We start from the raw sequence: 18298 nt of genomic DNA, 5'->3' as shown, positions 1-18298 counted from the left end.
TCTGTATTATATAAGATAAGAAAAGATAATAAAAATACAGTGCTATAATCTTGAAGTGAAACACAATATCACACAAATGAAACAGAAGGCGTCCTTTGAGCACCTGGCTATACGAACTAGAAGCAGACACATTGAAATTCCGTTACACCTGGAACAAGATAGATAGGATGACCCCGGACTGGGAACTATTCTCCAATAGAAAAAAAAAAGAAAACTAAGTCCTTTTTGAAAGTATAGACTACAGTCTAAAGCACATAAACATGAAAATAGAAAATGCGGTTTAGAGCGTCAAGATATTTACCAGAATTGTCAGCCAAAAAAAAAATTAAATAAGGGGATATATTTGTCTATAATGAAATCTAGCAGCAAAAACTGGCGACCAGGTTGTGGGCTAGTAATACTATAAATATTACAACAAACAAACAAACAACAACAACATTAACCGGGAAAGAAACTATGTAACACTTTAGTAACACGTTCTATTTGCAGAAACAAAAACAAAACAAACAAACAAACTTACCAATACGAATCTAAGTTACCAAACGTAGAATGAACATCCTTTGTATCTGTACAGAGTTAATAGGTCTCTAGTATGTAAATGAAGCAGTGAACATAATTACAGGCACCTAGAGGTCGGGCTAAGAAGTTCTGTGTAGATACGTTCCATTTCAGTGTCTGTATACCAGTGGCCTGAGATTGTGCTCTGGAAAGTACATCCTGACGGATACCGTTTCTCGTTAGAGAATAGATTACTATGAATGACCTCGACATCGGCCTTTCTAGCACACAGCCCTGTGATGTAGACATCCTCTAACCAAAAAAATGGGACTTGGAAGGAAGCCTTGTAAAGACGTTTGGCAGCGGAAGTTGTCATGGCGTAGGCTGTACCGGAAGTAAATCTGGGGTAGGTATTTTCTTTGTACTCAATCTCTGATGTGTACCATTTAGATGATGGATTTCTGTGTGGTATAATATTGTTGATGACAAAGCCAAAAACAAACGGATAATCGTTTCCTTTAGTCTGAGATATATTTTTTAAGTTCTGCACCAGCAAGGGGACATTTACATACATGTCATCGTCTGCTTTTAGAACAAATTCACTTCCTGGACACCGTGAAGTGACCCATTTCAGAATCGATAGTGTTTTAAATGTCAAGTTTTTATAGTCATCAATATAATCTTCTTGCAATATGTCTCCATACAGCTCTGCTTCTTTATCAATGAAATGTTGTATAGATTGAGAACCGTTGGTTGATGGATGTTCAGAGCCCAGAAAAAAGATCAAAGCAGCTTTGTTGCTACTGACATTGGCGTAGCTTCCCCAAGTCTTTCTTATGGCCTGTCTTGTGTAATTATTGTTTCTACTCCCATCGACACAGATAACTAGTTCTGAATAGGAGCAATCAACTTTTGGAACTATTTTGTACACAAAGTTATATTGATTGGTATTGCCCTTTGCCTCTACTCTGGAAGCATTTCCTAGTTCAGAAGTTGATAGTGTTGTACATGGTTCACGTAGAGTTACATTAAGTCCAATAATTATATTTATTATGGTTGCGGAAGTTATTGTGCCATTATATTTATAGTCGGGCAAAATAGTTTGCTTAAAATCAAAGATATTTCCAATAATGTTCCCAACTTTGGTCTTGCTTTTAAATGTGTAAACATAGATGTTCATTAGGACACATGCTATGGCTAATCCCAAAAGGAGAATTGTCTTTCTTTTCTTTAAAACTTGAGACATTGATCTAGATGAAAACAAGATGTGAATGAATACTACATTAATTAAAAGGTCTAACTTTTATATTTAAAAAGATAAAAGGTCAGTTATTTTTTTTAATTAACATACTTTTTCAGGGGCGGACTGGGTAAGAAAATCGGCCCGGGCATTACCATATAAACCGGCCCACTAATGGCATGTCATATATTTTCGGAGGGGGGGGGGTAAACCCCCTTCGCAATTTATATATATATATATGTAGGTATGTATATGTATATATATTAGTATGTGTATATGTAACTAAAGGGGAGGGGGGGGGAACCACCAGACCACTTTTGGCTACGCTCATGAAATTTGGTGACTTTTGTTTGCTTAAGTTGGCTGCACTGGGGCAGTAAGTAAAGTTTCCCTTTCAGACAATGAGATCTGAGGCCAGTGATGGTTTAAATTCCTCCCCTCTCGGCTATTCTATTTATAGATCTGCATGTATGTAGTCTGAAAACTATAAACACTACAATAGCAGCCTTAATGAGTTTCAAACTTTTTGGTATTACTTATAGATTACAGACGTTTCTTCAAAAAAAATAATAATAATTAGGTCCTACGCATTTCACGTGTCAATCTAGTCATGCATGTTGATCTGTGACTTAAAATATACTAAATCATTGGTTTTCCTGCCTGACAACCCATTCCTTGAAAGTGGTATCACCACAAATACAAAACTAGGGGTCTATAGAGCCGTCATCCTCCTCTACATTGCTCTATGCCTCAGAAACATGGATAGTGTACAGTTAACATGCATATGTATATATATTAGTATGTGTATATGTAACTAAAGGGGAGGGGGGGGGGAACCACCAGACCACTTTTGGCTACGCTCATGAAATTTGGTGACTTTTGTTTGCTTAAGTTGGCTGCACTGGGGCAGTAAGTAAAGTTTCCCTTTCAGACAATGAGATCTGAGGCCAGTGATGGTTTAAATTCCTCCCCTCTCGGCTATTCTATTTATAGATCTGCATGTATGTAGTCTGAAAACTATAAACACTACAATAGCAGCCTTAATGAGTTTCAAACTTTTTGGTATTACTTATAGATTACAGACGTTTCTTCAAAAAAAATAATAATAATTAGGTCCTACGCATTTCACGTGTCAATCTAGTCATGCATGTTGATCTGTGACTTAAAATATACTAAATCATTGGTTTTCCTGCCTGACAACCCATTCCTTGAAAGTGGTATCACCACAAATACAAAACTAGGGGTCTATAGAGCCGTCATCCTCCTCTACATTGCTCTATGCCTCAGAAACATGGATAGTGTACAGTTAACATGCAAAGAAACTGAATCACTTCCACATGACATGTCTGTGAAAAATACTGAATGTCAAATGGCAAGACAAAATGCCAGATACTGAAGTCCTTCAAAGAGCGGGTCTGCAAAGCATCCACACACTCTGATGCTGTCCCAGCTGCGATCGGCAGGACACGTATGCAGAATGTAAGACCACCGCATCCCTAAACGACTTGTAAGGCCAACTAAGCGAAAGAAAGCGCTCTTAAGGTGGTCAAAGAAAACGCTTCAGGGACACCCTCAAAGCTTCTCTGAAGGCGTTCAGCATAGACCCATCCACCTGGGAGACAGAGGCACATGACAGAGCATCATGACGTCGCACTGTGAAAACCGGCGCACAGGTTGCTGAGGAAAAGAGAACAAAGCTGGCAGAAGAAAAAAAAACGCTAGAGAAGACCAATGGCAATGACATTAGCTCCAGAAGGAATAACCTGCCTAGTGTGCGGCCGAACATTCCGGGCTCACCAGCCACACGAGGAGACATAAAACCCCAGTGCAAAGCCCTCAGCCCCATGGATGACAAAGTGGTCATAATCGAACTACGATGGACAAACTATATATATTCCTTTAAAAGATAAGAGAAAGCAGAACGGTTAAAGAGGTACTTCTAAATGTGAAAAGCTCTTGCTTCGTCCTAGTACATTCTCAAAAACGCGATTTGTATATGAATATATTATTTAAAATATAAATGATTCTAAATCTCCTTTCATTAAATATCGGGTGTGACAGCGCTATATAATAGTATATAAATTATTGTAATTATTGTAATAATTTTCATCATCAATGACTTCATACTAAGCATAAGTTTGCCGTTAATCACAACGGTATAAAATTGATTTAGATCTAGATTTATGTTTAAATTAAATAATATATTTTTTTATAAGTCTTAAGTTTAGTATGTTTAGATCTATGTTATTACAAATAAACAACAAGAAACTTACTTCTTCTTTTCAAATCGCAGAAAGTAGAACTTTATACCCATATTGAGATATGAATAAGTTGGTTGGTTTGCAATTTCGCGGCTGTGTGTACGTGTTTTGTTAAAGAGCTAATTGTCTCCCTTTTGCCGCATTATATCAATGTTTTCTAACTTATCCTCTCCCATCCCTCTTTTTCGTTAACTTTCATGAAACCATCAAAAAACGGGTGAGGGAAGGAGCAAAACAAAAATAGGAGTGCCATCAAAGGCCCATGCCAACCAGCAAAATGATCAGGCCAAACACAGTCTCGAAGACATCAAAGTAGTGTTGAAGGCCATGCCGCTCATGCATAGCAGAAAGTACGGTCTAACGTTTTACAAATGATAATACGTACAGTGTATAGTGTAATTCTTAAAATTATATTCTTGTTGAATTTATAACAAAATTAGTTGTAATAATAATTTAAAAAAAAAACAACTTGTTCGGGCCTTTGTGTCTTGTTGCTGTCACTTTTTGTTTAAGTTGTCTGCATTGATTTTTTTTCTTTGGTCGCTACCAGACCGGCCCATTTGGTACCGCCCACCGGGCATTTGCCCGTTTGCCCATATAGCCAGTCCGCCCCTTGTACTTTTTGCATATTGTCTTGTAAATTGATCAAATATAAAACAATTATAGCTAAAAAACACACACTGTTTTGCATTTATATTGTAGTTTATCTTAAATGGCATAAGACTATAATGAATACATATGAAAGTTATCATACAGTTACTTCGTTGTAATCTCGACATGGCTTCCTGTCTCACAAGATGAAAGGGATCAACACTATGGTAAAATAAAAACTTGTTACAAAATTTCGTATTATTTTACAATACTCTTCGAATGTGAACATTGTTTGAACACTGGGTGGACACTTATGAACACTGGGTGGACACTGTATGAACACTGTATGAACACTGGGTGGACATTGTATGAACACAGGGTAAACACTGTATGATCGCTGGGTGGACACTGTAGGAACACTGTATGAACACTGGGTGGACACCGTATGAACACAGGGTGGACACTGTATGAATACTGGGTGGACACTGTATGAACACTGTATGAACACTGGGTGGACATTGTATGAACACTGGGTAAACACTGTATGAACACTGGGTGGACACTGTATGAACAATGTATGAACACTGGGTGGACACTGTATGAACACTGGGTGGACACTGTATGAACAATGGGTGGACACTGTATGAACACTGTATGAACACTGGGTGGACACTGTATAAACAGTGGGTAGACACTGTATGAACACTGGGTGGACACTGTATGAACACTGGGTGGACACTGGGTAAACACTGTATGAACACTGTGTAAACACTGTATGAACACTGGGTGGACACTGTATAAACACTGGGTGGACACTGGGTAAACACTGTATGAACACTGGGTAAACACTGTATGAACACTGGGTGGACACTTATGAACACTGGGTGGACACTGTATCAACACTGGGTGGACATTGTATGAACACAGGGTAAACACTGTATGAACGCTGGGTGGACACTGTATGAACACTGTATGAACACTGGGTGGACACTGTATAACACAGGGTGGACACTGTATGAATACTGGGTGGACACTGTATGAATACTGGGTGGACACTGTATGAACACTGTATGAAATGGGTGGACATTGTATGAACACTGGGTAAACACTGTATGAACGCTGGGTGGACACTGTATGAACACTGGGTGGACACTTATGAACACTGGGTGGACACCGTATGAACACAGGGTGGACACTGTATGAATACTGGGTGGACACTGTATGAACACTGTATGAACACTGGGTGGACATTGTATGAACACTGGGTAAACACTGTATGAACACTGGGTGGACACTGTATGAACAATGTATGAACACTGGGTGGACACTGTATGAACACTGGGTGGACACTGTATGAACAATGGGTGGACACTGTATGAACACTGTATGAACACTGGGTGGACACTGTATAAACAGTGGGTAGACACTGTATGAACAATGGGTGGACACTGTATGAACACTGGGTGGACACTGTATGAACACTGTATGAACACCTGGTGGGCACTGTATAAACACTGGGTAGACACTGTATGAACACTAAGTGGACACTGTATGAACACTGGGTAGACACTGGGTAAACACTGTATGAACACTGCATAAACACTGTATGAACACTGGGTGGACACTGTAAGAACACTGGGTGAACACTGTATGAACACTGGGTGGACACTGTATGAACACTGGGTGGACACTGTATAAACACTGGGTGGACATTGTATGAACACTGGGTTGACACTGTATGAACACTGGATGGACACTGTATGAACACTGGGGGGACACTGTATGAACACTGTGTGAACATTGGGTGGACACTGTATGAACACTGGGTGGACACTGGGTAGACACTGTATTAACGCTGGGTGGACACTGTATGAACACTGGGTGGACACTGTATGAACACTGTATGAACACTGGGTGGACACTGTATGAACACTGGGTGGACACTGGGTGGACACTGTATTAACGCTGGGTGGACACTGTATGAACACTGGGTGGACACTGTATGAACACTTGGAGGACACGGATAACAGAAACTGCGCAAACAATTTGTCTAGAAATTTGAGAATTATTTAAATTTTGGTGGAACAAAAACTATCGATACAAAACCTAATGATGCACAATTCAATGATACACAACCTAGTGACAAACAACGTAATAATACACAGCCTAGTGATACACAGCCTAGTAATACACAACCTAGTAATACACAGCCTAGTTATACACAGCCTAGTAATACACATCCTAGTGATACACAGTCAAGTGATACACAACCTAGTAATGAACAACCTAATGATACACAATCTTGTGTTAAGCAACCTATTGGTACACAACCTAGTGGTAAACAACCGGTAATGGTAAACACCTTGTACAAAACATAGTTGTACACAACCTAGTGGTACAAAACCTATTGGTACACAACTAAATAGTACAAAACCTAATTGTACAAAAACTAATGGTACACAACCTATTGGTACACAAACTAATGGTACACAACCTATTGGTACACAAACTAATGGTACACAACCTATTGGTACACAAACTAATGGTGCACAACCTATTGGTACACAACCTATTGGTACACAAACTAATGGTGCACAACCTATTGGTACACAACCTATTGGTACACAACGTAATGGTACACAACCTATTGGTACACAACCTATTGGTACACAACCTAATGATACACAAACTATTGGTACACAGCCTATTGGTACACAACCTAATGGTACACAACCTATTGGTACACAACCTAATGGTATACAACCTATTGGTACACAACCTATTGGCACACAACCTAATGGTACATAACATTATGGTACACAACCTATTGGTACACAACGTAATGGTACACAACGTAATGGTACACAACCTATTGGCACACAACCTAATGGTACACAACATTATGGTACACAACCTAATGGTACACAACGTAATGGTACACAACATTATGGTACACAACCTATTGGTACACAACCTATTGGAACACAACGTAATGGTACACAACCTAATGGTACACAAACTATTGATACACAACCTATTGGTACACAACTTATGGTACACAACCTATTGGTACACAACCTAATGGTACACAACCTATTGGTACACAACCTAATGGTACACAACCTATTGGTACACAACCTAATGGTACACAAACTATTGGTACACAACCTAATGGTACACAACCTATTGGTACACAACCTATTGATAGACAACATTTTGGTGCTCAACCTAATGGTACATATCCTAATGGTACACAATCTATTGGTACATAACCTAATGGTAAACAACCTATTGGTACACAACCTATTGGCACACAACATATTGGTACACAACCTAATGGTTCATAACTCAGATTTAAATAACCTAGACGTTCCCCATGTTAAAAGCTAGCTGCATACTTCTCTCAAAGGCCAACTAAGACTGTGAATAGTGTAACACTAAAAAGTAAAATATGTTACGTTTTATTGTATCTTGTCTCGCTTTGAAATACAGATAAAGATGTCCCCAACCATCACTATTTCGATTATTTCTAACTACGACATGTAATCGATTAATGCCTTTTAACTTTTAAGGCGGATTCAGACTGCTACTTTCGCAGGGTGGGGCGCGATGGCTGAATGGTTAAGAGCTTTGCTTCCGAACTTGGGTCCTGTGTTCGAATCATGGTAAAAACTAAAATTTTGAATTTTGGTATTTTTAGGGCGCCCCTGAGGCCACCCAACTCTACTGGGTACGTGACTTAAGTTGGGGATGGTAAAGCGGTTGGTCGTCATTGTAAGGTTCTTGTGTTCTTGTATTTATCAAACTATTATTATATATTTCAAATATGTTAATGTTATTATTTTCTGAACTTATAATATTTTGGCTCAAGTTCAGCCTGACAAGCACATCATACACATATAGTTGTAGATAAACTAATAAACTAAGTGTAGGATGTAAATAACAATAAAATTTATTCTTGTGATATATTTACAAATGACTGATCCATGATGAATGATAATAATAGTATGAAATATCAATATGTAATAATATGTAATCTAAAATGATCCAGTTAGTATCTTTAGAATATTCAAATAATTATGAAATACATAATATGTTACCATAACTATAATAGGTAGTTCAATGGATCACATAGACCTTCAATCTCAAAACAACAACTGGTAATATATGTAGATTTAGCCTCTATATCAGGTACTGTTCACTGACGACAATTCCAAAATAGAAGTTCATAGATTACACTATAACATCAGATCTGGAATCTTGAACCTCAGACTCATGTACAAACCAACCTGCACACCATACGACCAACTGGGAGGAAGACCTCAGTCCTGTAGACTGTAGACCTAAAGTTGTACTCTCAATATAGAACTCAGACTGGAAGACCAAGTCTTGACACTGAGACTTGACACAGAGTCTAACACATAGACTTGACACAGAGTCTAACACATAGACTTGACACCAAGCTAAGATCACTACTTAGACTTGTCGCTAAGACTTGAAATAGAGTATTGAACTGAGACTACGACCAAAACTTAGACTTGACGCTAAAACCCTATAGAAGATAAAAGAAAGGATTCTTCTAATCATCTATATCTCGTCTAATTATAGACTTACAAATACGAACGAATTCAAATAGAAAAACTATACAAGGAAAAATAAAACTCACCCTAAACAGGGGTCAAGATAATCCAACAAGAAAATGTCCAAGGCAAATGTTAAGGCTATCCAGTAACAAAAAACCAAGGAGAAATTCAGGAGCTCTCAAGACAAGTCTATCTGTACCAACGTACAAAACAATGGAGAGACTGTACTAGACGACAAATGACGCAAATCACACACACAATAACTTTACGTCCACTAGAAGTTGTGACAAGCAACAAAAGCTCAGTCCTCTAGTCTACAAATAAAAATATTAACAGTGTAATGACGTCATCAATATAGTGATCAACGCCGCACTATCAATTAGAGAAATAATTCTACTATACAGTTACATAGATAACTGCGACAGTCATGCTGGCCACATGTAAGACCAATCGTTATAGAAGCCCCAACACTGACCTTCGACGTCGCAGTGGAGGCCAATAGTTTGTTGCCACGTCTTGCAGACCTGTGACGTGGCAACGGGCTATTGTTTTAGACCTCCCACTGGTTGTGACGTTGCAGGTCAGTGGTCAGGCCTTCTGTGACGATTGGTCTCGCCACACGACACCCTGCTCGTTAACCATTGGTCTTAAATTATCCGCCCCATACATAGCAAGGTCTAAAGGTAAACTTTACTTACTACACTTTAAGGGTAAGACTCTGCGCCGTCTTGCACTGTTATAAGTCCAACCTTGCACTGCACCAAAATTATTTAAAGGGTCCTAGATCTCCGTGAAATCCACCACACTATAGAATGCATTACTTTATTATCTGGCATTTATTAAAGAGATCATTGCATATAACGTAGTCACATAACAGTATTGGAGAACTATTTGGATTCGCTAAGAAGTGGTATTAAACTAGTTACAAAGTTAAATGTATAAGACATTATTACCTCGTTGTTTATTTAAAAACATCCTAGAGATGGCGCAAACATTATAAACGTTAAAACAACTTGTAAGAAATATTACATTCGTGTGAAGTAGAAAATCAGGAGGATAGACGTTTACAACGTATGGAAGTTTCTAATTAAAACATAAAGAGCGTCTCGAAAAGCATGTCACGCTTCATTCAATTTAACAAAGATTCTAAAAATAATGAATAATCGGATCTGTTGTGGTGCTAATTTTTTTTTTTCGAAACAACTTTAAAGTTCATCATTAGAGCTTCCTATGGCGCCACCATAATCTTAAACCATAACCAACCTTCATTTAAGTGATGCGAAAATCTGCTCTTCCATAGGCCCAAGTCTTAGACAGTAGCCTTGCTGTTGTGAGTAATGCATGTATGTCTCAATTTCGTGATTGACTCAACGAAAGCAATTTCTTCTTTATCTACAGAGGATTGACGTCTCTCACAAGGATAAAGTGTTCTGGAAAATAAAGCAACTGGTCTTTTGTTCTGGGATAAGGTAGCGGATATAACGGTATTCGATGTATCTGTTTCAACTGCCAGAGGCGTTTTGTGGTCTACGTTAGTGACAACCGCTATTTCTAGTTCATTCAACGCTTGAAATTTATCCTTGACTCTCTCTGGGGGTGGGAAAGTTCTGTTGTGTACTAAAGGATGGATCTTATCTGAGAAATGTCCTAGCCACTGGCATAAGAGGAGAATAGACCTACAGCTCGACTTTGTGCGTTTAGGTTCGGAAGTTGACGCAGTAGTCTGTCAGGGTCTGGCTTCATCTAAAAGCTCTTAGCTGCCTATACTTTTCGAAAGAGGATTTAGCACGTCTGGGCCAGTCAAAAAAAATATGAAACACGATTTCTTATTTCTTCCCCGTTGTCGCGTAGTGTCTCTTGCTTTTATTTCATCTACTCGTATTACTTGTACGGGGCGAGAGTGCCTTGTAGTTTTGTCTGGAATGGTTTTGCTACGTCACAAAGTCCAGTGACATCTATTGGTCATTCTTTGTCATGGGGCAGTTCACCCTCTGAGTTTGGTTGAAACGGTCGGTGTGTTGGTCCGTAAAAGGTTATTATATCTATAGTCTGTACTAGTTTCTTGGACTTGTTATTCAGTAGGATTTTTGGACCCCTGTTTAGGGTGAGTTATTCGTTTGTGATATCTCTTATTGTATGTTGTATGAGGTTGTCACTGTTTCTAGTTTTAGAGTAGAAGTTAAGTTTTGTGTTTATTTCGTTTATAGGGTGACAGTGTTGGAGTTGTAGATACTGAGCTTGATCCTATGCCAGTGTAGGCGTCGCTTGTCGTCTTAGAAATTAATAGAAATATATATATACTACAGTCTTGATTGTCATTGTCGGATTGACGATCATCGACGACGTTGAGTGTCTGGGCCGTTATGCATCATTGGTATCAGTTGGAATCAGCTGAGGTCTAACTTTATTATTGCCGATGTTGGCAGTATTGTGACGTCAGTTGGTAGCAGTAGCAAGGTGCTTAATAAGTGATTAGTATCTATCTATATATAATTTATATATCTATTATACATTCATCATTTTATCACTCTCATTGTACATATACATATATCAGTATCAAACAATTAAATTCATTTTTTTTTGTTATTTAAACTATTCACATAGTTGGTTACTCTATGTACGACAGTGTGTGAGTGATATTCTTGTCAGGTTGAACTCAGGGACGTCAACTGCACACTACTATATAACAACATAAATAATTCTTAACCTGACACCCGTAATGGGGCAATCTTTAGCCAAAGTTTAACCTGAATGATGCGAAATATGAACCAACGGGACAGTGGCCCCTGCTGCACAGTGTTATAATAGTTTGTCGAGACCTGAACTTGCCCAAGCACTCAAACCATTTTTTTCTTCCATTTACATGATGGAATAGTAGCCAGAGCATGATAGAACGCACAGGCTGCTCGTTAGGTCAAGTAGTCGCAACTCTTACTGAAAGGTGAACTGCAGTTACCTGACCAGTCCAAAAGCATGAGATCCAAGAAAATAGAGAACGGCAAGTACTAAGTTTTTAGAAGTCATCCTCCACGAAATACAAGAGCGAGATCCTCTAAAGATTTTGTTTAATCCTCTATGGACAAATGTATCCGACAGCTTCTGCCACTGGGTACAAAATGCTATAAGGATTCTATAAACCAGCAAAATAGAATTGTTAGATACATGCATGAGTAAACTATTATTTCATTATCTATTGCACATTAACGCACCAAAGAGAGGAAACATCTTGACGCATATTCTGTTTTTTTTTTTTAAATCGTAAAATTAGTTTAAGAAATTGCTAAATCATGTTGTAATTCCTCAATTGTAGTGCGATATATATATATAGGCGGCCCCTCAGTCCCCAATTATTTTAATGCGGCCCTTGGTAGAAAAAAGATTACCCACCTCGGTCGATGTATTCCCAATAGTTAAGACAGATGAAAGTCTAAGCATTATTCTGATTTCAACTCAGCTGACGTGACCAAATGAAACGGAATATCCGATTCGGCTTCTTCTATCTGTTAGTCTGTTGAACCGTTGGGGCGCCACATAAAATCTATCAACCGTCTTTTTCCATTCCTCTCTGTCCTTTGCCTTGAATAGAATTTCATTCAGTGACGGGCCTGTCCAATCTTTGATGTAGTCGTCTCATCGCTTCCTCTGTCTTCTTCTTCTTCTTCTTGCTGATGCCGCCCGTTTAAAGGAAGGTTCCGAGCTCTGAGGACCTTGTGACGTGGCCATTGAGCTTACGTTTGCGTTTTTCTTGACAGTGGTTAGCGGGACCTAGTGGGGTACAATCGCTGTAATCATCCTGCTTCTTATCTCTTCATTTTCGATGCGGTCTTTGTACGTTATTCCCAGGATTTTTCTAAAGCATTTTATTTCCAGGGAGCGCATCAGTCATTTTTGTGTCAAGGGCTATGACTTTGCCTGAATATCCGATACAGTTCGGGAAACAAAGACCTCTAATGTTTATAGTTCAGTTTAAAAATCTAAACCGAAACCCTCAACAAAAAATTAGTAAGTTTGTCTTGGTGTCTATAGATATGTAGAAATGCATTAAATTATGTAAACCCATGCGTTCACTTTTGTTGCACCGTCAGACTACTATGAGGGCAAAAAAGTAGCCGCCCGGAACATATGCCATGGCCGATTTTGACACCCTGACCGCCCCTGTGTCCTACAAAAAAAGGTATATATATATATATATATATATATATATATATATATATATATATATATATATATATATCACACAAAAACACACACATTCACACACACACACATATATATATATATATATATATATATATATATATATATATATATATATATATATATATATATATATACAGAGAGAGAGAGAGATGGGTAGATAGATAGAGAGAGAGAGAGGAAGAGAGAGAAAAATACATCGATTGCATGAACAAAGTACAATAAAAATAAGAATTCTACAGTTTAACAAAATGAAACCTAACAGATTTCTATATTTTTTCTGTTTGAGAAACCTCATTATGATCCTTGATCCTTTTCTCTTTATTGTTCTGCGCAACTTAAAGAAATATTAACAAACGATTCGCATTAGAGGTGAATTATAAAAAAAACCTTCTCAATTAAAATATATATATATACAACTAACTCAATGTAAAAAAAACAAACAACCTTTCTTCTTAAAAGTGCATTACAAAGTTTCTAGGCGTGTTCTTATTCACAAGAATGTTAACCATATCGTGTTACTGGTTCATAATAATAAATGCAAAATATAATAATCTACATCCACATGCCTCCATCGACTGAAAGTATAAAAGGTAACTTTAAAAAACTCGACAGGTAGAAAAAATAATATTTCAAAGGTCTCATTGTAAACCAGGTCAAAGGCAAAACAAAGTGTGTTTTGGCCAGGATTGTCCAAAGAAATTTGTTCGACAAAAATGAAATGCTCAACTTTTAAAACGTTCAAAAGAAATAATTTGATAAGAACTTTGACAAGAACTTTAAACGGAAAGACCTGATAATATGTTAATGTTGCGTCATTATTTGTTGTGCATATTTTTGTGAGAAAATACTAAAAAGAGAGAGACAGAGAGAGAGAGACAGACAGACAGACAGAAAGCTAGGACAGAAAGTAAAGAAAAAAGTTAACTGTTAAGGGGGCTAGAATAATTTCGTTTCCGTCTAACGAAGCTCGAGTCTGGCAGTGCCAGAGAATAACAAGCAATATAAGAATACAGAAGACTTAAAAAAAACAAAGATTATCTACTATAAGTACTGCCGTTTAACTGAAAATTACGGGGTACATTTTTCATTGTTCTATATAAAACTTAATTAAGCCACAATAACTTATTATTATTAACTTATTGGTTATTTATTGGATTGATTCGTGTATTGTTATCGAATATGAATAATTATGCAAAATTTCAACTTGATCCGATAATTGGAATGTGAGAAAAAAAAAACATGTCAAAACGTAATAACGGGACTTTATATATATATATATTTTTAGATTTTAGGTGATGAATTATTTTGTTTAAGTTAGGAATAAGGGGAATAAATGCTATATATCATAAGGTAGCATTTATTCCCCTTATTCCTAAATTAAAGAAAATAATTAATTATCAATAATTTATTCACGAATTGTTTAATTTTTAGCGGCCCCCGAAAAGGGAAAAGACGCTATTAGTTTAGTGCAAAATGTCTGTCCGTCTGACCGTCCGTCCCGTTTAGATCTCGTAAACTAGAAAAGATAGTGAAAATCCGACATCACAGTATTTTAGACCATTCAAAGTTCTTATGCAACGGCTACTTTTTTTTTTCTGAAAGCGAAAAATCTAATTTTTAAAATCAACTCTGGAAGCAGACTTTTAAAGAAAAAAAGCTAATTAGTATGCATTATAAGTTATACCTAAATTAAATCGAATAGTAATCTTGTAAACGTCATTTTCGTGCACTTAACTAGTAGAGCTCACCACCCACAGATTTAGACTTTTCAAAACAATTACATCAATTATAAGACTTCAGTTAGGCCAGGAGAGGAGCGGTAGCTGAGCGGTAAAGCGCTTGGCTTCCAAACCGTGGGCCCCGGGTTCGAATCCTGGTGAAGACTGGGATTTTCAACTTCGGTATCCTTAGGCGCCGCTGAGTCCACCCAGCTCCAATGGGTACCTGATATTAGTTGGGGAAAAGTAAAGGCGGTTGGTCGTTGTGCTGGCTACATGACACCCTCGTTAACCTTAGGCTACAAAAACAGATGAACTTTACATCATCTGCCCTAAAGACCACAAGGTCTGAAAGGGGAACTAGTTAGGCCAGGTTCACATCTAACTTTGCATTCACTTGCACCTATCCTTTGATCTGCTGTACCGTTGGGGCACTACACAAGATCTGTCAATCTTCTTTCTCCATTTTTATCTCACATTTGTCTTTGATATAATTTCATTTGGATCTTCTTTCTGAAAATATTGAAACCTGCCTGGGTGGACCACTTCGGGGGCCGATTTTGAGTTTGTGTTTCCACACAAACTGTCTTTGTAATCTTGTTTTTTATTGACGCATGTTTTGTTTAATGAATAATTCTGCAAAATTTTAACTTGATCCAAAAATGGTAAATGGAGGGAAAAAACTTGTTTAAACATTTTACCCGACAGACAGACAGACAGACAGAGAAACTTGATATAACTTTTGTAAAAATTATTTCATTTATATAACAATGGTAATGTTATGTATGTTGACCTTAACAAAAAACATTGCGGTTCTTACGTTGCATAAGCCATGGAATAAATTCAGATTCCATGTTTTCATAGAATAAAACAGAAGTTCCGTATACATAAATCCAAATAGAATAAATGACAATGACAAATGAAAGGCCCATACGTCAAAGAAAATATTCTATTCATGGATGCAGTTCTTATATAAACAATGGTTCAAGTAGAAATCTACTTCAATCGAGAGAATTGTCGAGTGTACCCTTCGTGTTTAAAGTCATTGGTGCAAATAAATTATGTTTACACATTTCAACTCTTTAGTACAATCCATTGCAATTGTTGAATTAAGTTCAACATTTTTAGCGGTTCCCGTAAGGAGAAAAAGCCGCTATTAGGTTTGTGCTAAATGTCCGTCTGTCCGTCTGTCTGTCTGTCCGTCTGTCACACTCAGATCTCGAAAACTAGAAGAGATATGAAAAATATTATTTCACAATTAAATGCGGCTTGAAAAGTTTAGGGGCAACGGCTACTTTTGGTTTTCTAAAAGCAAACCGTTTAATTTATAAGATTAATTATGCAAGCAATTTTTTCATAAAAATACACCAATTCTAAAACAATTACGTAAATGTAAGGGAGGCAATGTTACAATATGCTAACAAAGATGGACAATTATTGTGTATTTTCAGTATCACTAAATCAAATATGTTTATAAAATGTACAAGAAATGTTTACAACAAATATAAATAATAGTTAAAGGTGTTTTTTCTGGTCAACTAGCTGCTAAAATTAATAGAAAACATTTCTGTTTGTTTATAAAGGCTAATAATGCACTTTGTATGTAAATGTCACGCACATTTTTTTAAATGGACTTTTATGCAGCGACTTTCGTGCAGTAGCGTAACGTCGCAACACGTGAACTTCATAGTCTAATACCCTAGACTTTTTTAAAAAAAGCAGATTTTATTTATTTTTGTTTAGTGCCCCTCATCCGAATAAAAGAAGCTTGTTTTTGGGCGTTTTGTCTGTTGGTCGGTCTGTCCGTCACGATTAGATTAACAAATAACACCAAAGGAAGGCTATTGTAAATCTGATTTAACCTTTAATTTTTCATTCAGGAATATTGCAATAGTTTTAAGTATCTATAATAGATTGTTCCGGATGTTTTGTGAAAAACAAATCAATGCCAGCGAATATTTTTTTGCTCTTCTAACTTATATTAGATTTTATTTCCATGCTTAAACGTTGCAATAAACACATCATCGTTTATACATTGTTCTGGTTTTTTAATGTAAATAGCATATAAATGCTAAATAAAAATATCTTAACCGAGTTATAATTTCAATAACTATAAAGTTGTTCCGGATATTGTTTTATAAAAAATAAATTATGTCAAATGATTGTTTGAAATCGCATTATTGACTAATAATACACTTATATTCTTTGACACTATGTCACTGTATTTTATTTATCCATATCAACTGTTCCGAATTTTTAACTTAAAACAAATTTATGTCAAATGACTTTATTTTTTTCAAAAATATCGACAATAGGTTGTTCAGGATTTTAAAATTTACTAGAAACGATTATTGAAAATCACTTTTTAATTTATTTTACAGTTAATTTTCTAGCCGAAACATAATAAAAGTTGTTTAATCGGTAAAGAATGTTTCGGATTTTGTTTCGAAATGTTTAAAATCCCTCTTCTAATAAATGAAGAAATAAATTTCTCTTTTACGAAAATTGGTTGTTCCGGATTTTTTATGAAAAATATTTTAACTCTATTTATGTAAAATCGCACTTCTCTCTTACACTACATTTAACTTTCTAGCTAAAACGTTAGAAAATCTTATTATCGTTAATATCAAGTTCTGATTTTTAAGGAAAACAACTTCCTAACACCAAAGTATTGTTTGAAAATCTCTCCTTAAGGCTATGGTACATCTAATTTTCATAACAGACTATCCCACATATTTAATTAACGGTATCTCACTATAAATACATAAACATCCGGAACAATCTATTATAGAAATTTAAAACTAATGCAATGTTTCGGAAGGGAAATTACATTTTAATCAGATTTTCAATAAGTTTTAGTCTTTTTTTTTCTCGCTATTAACATGACGGACAGACAAACTGACAGACAAAACAAAAAAAGCGTCTTTAATCCCTTTATATATATGTTATATACATATTTAGTCTAACTAACCATCAAATGAAGTGCTAAAAGATCTCACTCGGTGCCCCAATGTCTATGAACCCTCGAGAAACTGCTCGTATAGAAGACATTTTTTAGTCTAACTAGGACGTGTGACGTAATGGAATTTTTTTCCTTTGACGTCATATGGAGTTATTTCTTTAAATGAAATGCTAAAAGATCTCACTCGGTGCACCAATGTCTATGAACCCTCGAGAAACTGCTCGTATAGAAGACATTTTTAGTCT

The 18298-nt window shown here is 36.6% G+C and overlaps 1 protein-coding gene across 1 annotated transcript; it reads right to left on the bottom strand.

Moving 5' to 3' along the window:
• Positions 1-291: 291 nt before the first annotated feature.
• Positions 292-1732, bottom strand: LOC106055241 (beta-1,3-galactosyltransferase 5-like). Its single transcript, XM_013211428.2, has one exon. It carries the CDS (start codon positions 1676-1678, stop codon positions 617-619), a length of 1062 nt encoding a protein of 353 aa, XP_013066882.2. The 5' UTR covers positions 1679-1732; the 3' UTR covers positions 292-616.
• Positions 1733-18298: the final 16566 nt, after the last annotated feature.

This window comes from Biomphalaria glabrata, chromosome 14 (assembly GCF_947242115.1).
Source record: "Biomphalaria glabrata chromosome 14, xgBioGlab47.1, whole genome shotgun sequence".
NCBI lineage: Eukaryota > Metazoa > Mollusca > Gastropoda > Planorbidae > Biomphalaria > Biomphalaria glabrata.
The sequence above is the reverse complement of the archived record's forward strand: the minus strand, read 5'-3'. Positions and strand labels throughout refer to the sequence as shown.